The following is an 8,139-nucleotide window of genomic DNA, read 5'->3' as shown; positions in this document are numbered from 1 at the left end:
TGGATATGGGGTCTCAAGGTATATTAAACAAAATTGCAGCAGTTAGCTTTGCATAGTTTACATTGCTTTTCCATGCTGTTACATAATAAAATATGAAGAAGTTGCAGGATACTTCTGCAAAACATTGCAAGTAAAGATTGGTAATAATTACTGCAGAATATTCCAAATGTTATACTTTTATTACAAAAACTTACTTGTCGAGAGCACTTAGTTTCACGTAAGGCTTTGAGGCTTCCATTCCAATGCAGTAGTTGAAAGACTATCATCAGTTCCTAAAGAACAACAATAAAAATAATGGCAGATCAAACTGTTTAAAGAAAACGCTCACTTTGATAATAAGATAAGTAAGGTTTTAGCGTGAGAAATGGGTATTGGATCCAAAGGTGCACTATTACCTCTCATGTTAGAGCAATGGCATAAAATCCAAGGATGTTCTTTCATTTGCACATAGCTGTTAGCTCTATCAATTTTGAAATTCTGGAACAATAATAATCTTTATAGACCAGTTCGTTTTTCATTGACTATCATAAGAATCCTAGTTAAGGAAACATACCTAAGTAACTTCTTTATGTTGATCCTTTCCCTTTCCAGTCCACCTTAAGAGCCAGCTGCTGGATTAGGCAAAGCAAGTCTGTTTAGGGGACAATTGGGGTACCAAAGAGAGGATGTTCCCCCACACCAACAAGATTGCGACAAGGACTTGCAATCTCCTTCTGAGTGTTTGTCTACCTTGCTGGTGGTAGGATGATGGAAATGTCATCCTACCTGCTCCTAGATCACCACAGAGACCTCTTTTGCCCAATGTGGCTACTTGCTCTTTAGAGGGGCTGTGATTGTGGATACATAGGATTAGTGACTACAGCGCAGTTATGGATTTTTAACTCTAGTTTATGAATATGTAACTGCAATACTGAATACCATACTAGACCTTTAATTAAAAATGGCAATATTTGTAATCTTGAAATGAATGCTAAAATTCAACCTTTTCTTTAGTGCTGTGGAGTCAGACCAAGATATTTTGCCTCTTTAGGACATGGTTGTGTTCCTCTCATCTTCCAAATACAGAAGCCAACTAAATTGGCTGTTGACCCTTATTTTGATTTGGGTGACAGTTAGAGAAGACCAGCACAACCTATGGTCCTCCTAGTGTTTTGGAATTTGATTCCTGAATAAAATTGATAGTGCAAACTAGAATTTGTTGTGTATGCATTCAAATCATTCCTGACTTTTGTTAATCTAGTGAGGTATAGTGTTTTGAGTGTTGGACTATGACTCTGAAGGCCAGGGCCCAAATCCCTCTTCAGCCATTACAACCCACTGGGTGGCCCTGGGAAAACCACACACTCTTAGTCCTAGAAGACTCTGTTATAGGTTCGCTATAGGATCACCTTGTTGTGTGTTGAAGGCACACAACAACAACAACAACAACAACAACAACAGGCAAAACCTATCATGGAGTTTTTATGGCATAATTTATGCGGAGTGGGGTTATCTGTGTTTTCCTCTGAGGCTGAGAGTGTGTGATTTGTCCAAGTGGATTTCCATGGCTGAATGGGGATTAAAGCCCTGGATTCTAGAATCGAAGTCCAAAACTTAAACCACTATTCAACACTGGCTGCTTTCCCAAAGTAAAAAAAGATTTATTGAATTGATTTCTGAATGGTAAATCAACACATAAATATTATTTTAAGTCTTGGATTACAGCTCCAACAATCCTCTAACCATCCTTGCTGAGAGATCCCAGGAGTGGTGGTCCAATTTTTTAACATTTCCAAATGATGCCTTAAAGAAATAGAAATAGATCCAGTGTTCCAGCTTGTGATATTTTTTTTTTATCTATCCCCAAAAGGTACAAACTTTGGTATTCCACTCTTTTAACAACTGGCATATGTTTGTGGTCTGCCTTTCATCAGACATAGGAAAAACAGCAATTAAATGCAAATACAGTATAACTTTATTTATAAAGAACATGTATTCCCTGGACATATTTTGAAATATGACTTGGATCAGTTGTTTTGGAACATCAAAAAGTATCAGACTGAACCACATCGTTTTTCCAGTCCACATTAAAATCGCTTAGTGTTGAATAAAAGGTATCTTTTCTCCAACTGGAATCTAATCTGGGAAACAGTGTCCAAAGGGGAAATGTCAAACTCCAATCTTTAAAATATTATGGGAAAAGTATATGTATATGTATATGTGACCACATGCCTTATTCAGTTACTTTTGTAAATTCATTTTAAATTTCAGATGCTGCTTTCTGTCTTACCCAATTTGTACAGTATAAATATTTGCGGTAAAAGAAATGATGGCACACTAAAAAAATCAAAATAAATAACACCACCGTTTTAAAACAACTAGCATGAAAGCTACACTGAATACAATGAGACATAACCAAGCATGGGATTCCATTGGAAATCTTTAAAATACTAGCTGATATGAACATACATAAACTAAACAAATCACATGCATAGCAGTACCTGAAATTCCAGCATGGTTTTCCCCAAGTTTGATTCCAGCATGTAATGATAGGCTCCAATACTTGTACTTGGGTCATCAGCATCATTTAAAGTACCCTTTAACAGAATGAGAACGTTTCTGAATTATACAAGCCTATTTTATGTTTTTAAAATATCCACTATTTCTGATTCTCAGATTACATATTTTATTGTATGGAAGTGGTAACAAAATGATTTGATGCCCAAAATTCCCAATGCAGCCTGGGAAGTGGGATACAGCTACTCATAAAAGTTTCCGCCCTAATTTCATTTGGCTTTTGAAATAGATATAGTATTTAGGCATAATTAGAATTGCAATTAGTTTTATACTTTGGATACTTCTGAGGCCAACTTATAAAAGTTACATCTTTTTTCATTCATGCAAAAACATCTTTTAGCAATTATGTAATGAACAGGTAACAAGTGCCATACAAGCAAGCTGCGGTAGGTCTGGCTTCCATTCATGCTGGAGAGCATCAAATTTTAACAAGAGTTTCCATAAAATGTGAGACTGTGCCTGGTGTCCTTAAGATGCATACTGCAAGTTGACTTACTAGATAAATACCCATTCCCTTTTTTAAACTAAAGTGCCCAAAATTAGTGAATTGCAATGAATACATTAAAATTCTATTTTATGGCAAAACAAGACCAGTCTAGTTGCCGCAGGGTTGTTGGAGTTTCTTCACATATTATCTTTTTATTTCGAGATCCTTTCTCACAGAGTATAGGTTTCTGACTTCGAATTTGTCTATATGTGCATGTGTTCCTCCTTCCTCCTCCTTTGAGGATGAAATTGAATATAAAATGGCTTTTATAATGCTGTTTATATGTCCAATTCCACACCAAGATTAGCGAAAAGTCAAGGGTCAAGGAGAAACCGAGATCTTGTTCATCCTTTGGGAGGCATGTCTCACATTTTAGGACCTCTGTCTTATGTTACTGATCTATTTAATATTGCATATTCTCCTTCAGTGGATCAATATATCAGCACTTGCAGACAGAAGGAATATTTTTCTTAGCTTAACTTCACACACAACAACATTGTTTTTTTGTTTTGTTTTGTTTTTTAACATTTTGGAGGACAATCTGTGAATGAAATCCTGGCAATCATTTTTATACTTCCCAATTTTCTAAAGAAACTATGCTGAACTGAACCAAACAATATACACACAAGACAGTTCCTTTCACAGAACTGTCATCTAATTTATAGCATTTGAAATGTAGGAACATTAACACACTGCTGTTGAAATATTTATGCTGGCTTTTAAATATCCCTGAGGACATTATCCCAGAACTCTGCAATATTAAGCTTTTGCCTTAGAAAATTTCCATAAAAAATGATGAATTGTATCAAATGAACCTTCTTTTCAAAAAGTACCTCTAAATAAATCATGGCTCATTTCCCCCAAACTTGCATCTGGTGTTGTCCCACAAAAGGGCACAAGTCTCATAAAGAAGATTGAAAAGAAAGGCTTCCTTTCATCCACAGACCAGATATGTACACCAGGCCTTCCCCTCGGCTCTTATACACCTAAATTATAAGAGCTCCTTTCCATTTCTCCAAAAAAATCTCATAACCAAGACTTTCAATGGAAGATGAAGAATTTCACATTATCCCTCACCGGAGCCTTCAAATCTCCTTTACTCCTCTTATCTGCAGTTCCTTCTGCAGGGATTGGAGAATTTCATTAAGTCTTCTAGGAACTGAAGCATATATCTCTTGCTTAGCCAGCATTTTGTAAAGAAAAAAGATTACACATTTTGCTGACTTATTCTTTGGAATAGCAACATCTTTGTATTGAATCGGAATTTTGTTTTTCTCCCACCAGTAACTGCAAAATACTGAATCTTAACAACATTAGACTCCAAGACACATGTACAATAATGCCATTCAAGATTCTGATCCATTTGGACATGCTTATAGCTTGTGATTCTGAGGAAATGACAGCAAGAACTCACTTTAGTGTGGATTTGGTGGAGTGCATTTCACTGCTGGCTAAGCTTCATCCAAGAAATTCTATAACATGTGCCCAGAGGTTACATGACTATACACAGAACCGAGCTTTCTAAACTGGTGTTCAATTATATATAGATATTAGGGCTGTGTAAAAGTGTCGTTAGCCCTGTAAGCAATTAGTAATTTGTTAGATATGTGCAAATGAATCGCTATTAAGAAACATGCAAAAAATGGAGGAGAAAAATGTAAGAATCGAAACACTCACTAATAAGATTCTGTAACATTCAGAAACCTCCCAAAGTCAGTTTAATTTTTAATATAAGCATTAAGCAACTTTGGTAAAGCCAAGAGGCCATTGCTAGACCAAGGCTGCTTACTGGTTGCCATTAGGAAGGGCTGCTAACTGGGCTCGGCTGGGCAGGAGACTGAGAACACAACATCCTGGGAATTGTAGTTTGGGAAAGCGAGACCCCCTGTGGCAGAGAATTCAAAAGGCCCTGCCCTAAACTACATTTCCCAGAATGCAGTGATCAGTATTAGAAAGCCCAATGAGGGCTGCAGCAGCCAGCTGTTTAGTCAGTCTAATAACAAATAAATAAAAGAATTGAATCTGCAAAGAGGACTAAAGTAAGTAAGTAATAGTATAAGAACTGTGCTAAGTTGAAGTTCTACAGTTAATTGTGTGTCATAGACAAACTGTTAGGCATTCAAGGGGATTGCTGTTGTGGGTTTTTGTGGGATAAATGTTTTTCTCTAAACCTTTTTTAAAAATCTAAAAATCGGTAGATGTGTAAATTGCTCTGAAACCTCCAGGGATTGATGCCCTAGTGATCTTGTGCATTGTATATAAAATTAGAGTAGATAGCTCTTGTAGTTTTTTTAATTGTTTGTAAAATATTCAAAAATTTCCCAAAGTTTAATGGATGAGTGTAAAATTCTGAAATTTGGTGGGCTAACAGCAGAAAATATGTGGTACAATTATAGTACATTTCATCACAATAGCTCTAAAATGAGGGAGAAATGAGCCCCTGAAATTTCCCCACTTGCTCAATTACTTAACAAAAAAGTAAGGAAAAATTCATTACTTCGTTATAGTTACAAAATTGTTAAGTCCATAATTTCAGAAATACCCTCAAAAATCAATTCCCTCTGCCCAATTTAATAATGAGAATTGAAACATTTTTTCATTGATTTCACAACCCTAATAGATTCATTGTGCCTAAAACACAGGCAAGAGTCCTAAGCTGCTGTTAGTATTGGTAGGGTTTCTCATGTCAAACAGACTTTTGCTGAAAAGCCAAACAGCTTTTGGGACCAGCAGTACTGGGAGCAACAGTGGCAGAGGATCTCTCAGAGATAACAGCAGAAAGACACTAGGAGGTACATAATCAAATGGCTCTGTGTGAATTGTGGCTGTACATGAAATTTGCCCCTTGCCTTGGACCTGCTTCTTATTTCATTTTTGGAGAGGGATTTTGTTGACCTATTCTGCGGTAGGTATTTAAAAACATTTTTCTAAAAAATGCATTTGGATTGTTTATTTAAATGATCACCTAATGAGTTATCACTTTCTGCAGCTAATCTTTAAAAAGTACTGAAAATAGGTTAATTCAGAGGTGGGGGATGTGTGGCCGACATACTGGCATAGCTACCTGGGGGCTTTCACAGTAGTGGGGTGATGTATTTGCTTTTGGGAAGAGATGGTTGGGTGGTCTTTGGAGGATATATCAAGGTGCATAATCCTAATTGAAAATAAATTCTGCATTTTGGTTAATTTTGACTAAAGTTTTGACTAAAACTTTGAGTTGCTTCATTTTTCACCTGACATAGCCACTATCTGCCACTCTTGGATATGTAGTTCAAAAATATCTGGAGGGCACGTTTTCTCACCCTTGCAGTGGTTACTTTTGACCTCGGCATCAGCATAGTAGATTCCACATGCAAAGGGTCTGAGGTCAAATGGGACACATTAATCAATGTAGCTTATTCTTATCAATGGGGACACTGTTATATAGATTCTGACACAAATCGTTTCCTTCCTGCCCCAAGTACTGCCACAGAAACAGCTGATGACGACAGACACATCTACATATGGTACTTACGCTTGTTGAAGAAACTGCTTCCTGAACACTCTCCATAATAAATTCCTTTGTGATCTTACGACAAGGCAACTCATTGAAAAGAGAATTGATCAGAGCTACTTTGGCTGCATCTCTTCTTGCTTCTGCCCTGCTCAGGCAGCACTGAAATAGAAATAAATGTTCATTTTTCCTCTCCTGGTATCAGACATTTAAAAGCGTGTAATTCTCCCCTAAATGTACCTCATTACTTGGATGTACCAACATTACTTAGGGACTAATCCTCCCATGTAGCTCTTGGCTTTACTCAATTTTGATATTACAAGTGCAAAGTGTAAGTAAAGGTAAAAGTTTCCCCTGACGTTAAGTCCAGTCATGTCTGACTCTGGGAGTTGGTGCTCATCTCCATTTCTAAGCCGAAGAGCCGACGTTGTCCGTAGACACCTCCAAGGTCATGTGCGGCTATTTCAAAATCTATTTTTGTCTTTTTTTTTTTAAAAAAAATACAAAACCCAAGGCAAGTCTCCATTTTCTAACAAATTCTGCATAGTTTTTTCCCCTTAAGCCACTGGAGAGCTTGGCCATTTGGATATACTCGACTAATTTTCTTCTCCAATCCTTAATGATGAGTTATTTCCCCCCCTTCCAAGACTTTGCTATTGTAATTCTCACAGATACGAAACTATATTGGCAAATTTCTTCATCATCTTTACTAATTATCTCTTGAAACAAGCCCAGTAGACACCTTCCTGGGTTTTTCATTTTATTAGTTTCTTACATCACCTTTTCCCAATTTTTTTTTTTAAAAAACCCTTACACATCCGCCAAGCATGGAAGAAGGTGCCTGTCTGCACTTTACATCTCCTGCATTCCCCACTTTATGTTTTGTCAGTTTTGGCCATTAATTCAGGTGTTATGTAACTTCTATAGAACATTTTTATATGTTTTCTCTAATGGACCCACTATTGAAAATTTAAATTCTTTATTCCATAGGTATTTCCTTTGTACTTTTTTTTGATGGGCCCCTTTCACACAGCTGAATAAAATCTCACATTTTCTGCTTTGAACTGGAATATTTGGTAGTGTGGACTCAGATAACCCAATTCAAAGCAGATTTTGTGGGATTTTCTGCTTTGGTATTCTGAGTTATATGGCTGTGTGGAAGGGCCCAAGAACTTTATCAGTATCTTTCTTGCAATTTTTATTTTCTGGCTTTTTCTGCTCTGTTAAAAGGCATTTTTAAAAAAACTTTAAACAATATAAATGTAATATGTATTACAGTACTGTATTTTTCCTTTTCAAAAAATGATTTCAAAACATTATTGTGCATGATTATATTTTTCTATTAACCTGAACACAAGCATTATATTTTATTCACATAACAGTATTGTTATAAGTTGTCTGCATTTGAATATATCTATATATCTATATATCTATATCTATATCTATACTCACACACACACATACATACAATATCCTCTTATGGTTGCAGTTGATAGGTTTGCCACATTACATCACGTGCAAAGTAGATTTTCAGTTGACATTCGTATATTATTCTTTTACATGATGGGCTCCGAACTGTATCAGCACATAGTCCCAATTGAAA

General features: G+C 36.3%; 1 protein-coding gene across 1 annotated transcript in view; it reads right to left on the bottom strand.

Moving 5' to 3' along the window:
* Window positions 1-8,139, bottom strand: part of lix1 (limb and CNS expressed 1) — a 47,547-nt gene that overhangs the window by 1,207 nt on the left and 38,201 nt on the right. The window contains exons 3-5 of the mRNA XM_003216375.4: window positions 6,558-6,698; window positions 2,481-2,576; window positions 195-272 (exon numbers count right to left, since the gene is read on the bottom strand). Coding sequence (XP_003216423.2) covers window positions 195-272; window positions 2,481-2,576; window positions 6,558-6,698 — 315 coding nt within the window. The remainder of the gene's footprint in view (window positions 1-194; window positions 273-2,480; window positions 2,577-6,557; window positions 6,699-8,139) is intronic.

The sequence above is a fragment of the Anolis carolinensis genome, chromosome 2, assembly GCF_035594765.1.
Source record: "Anolis carolinensis isolate JA03-04 chromosome 2, rAnoCar3.1.pri, whole genome shotgun sequence".
NCBI classification, from domain to species: domain Eukaryota; kingdom Metazoa; phylum Chordata; class Lepidosauria; order Squamata; family Dactyloidae; genus Anolis; species Anolis carolinensis.
The sequence above is the reverse complement of the archived record's forward strand: the minus strand, read 5'-3'. Positions and strand labels throughout refer to the sequence as shown.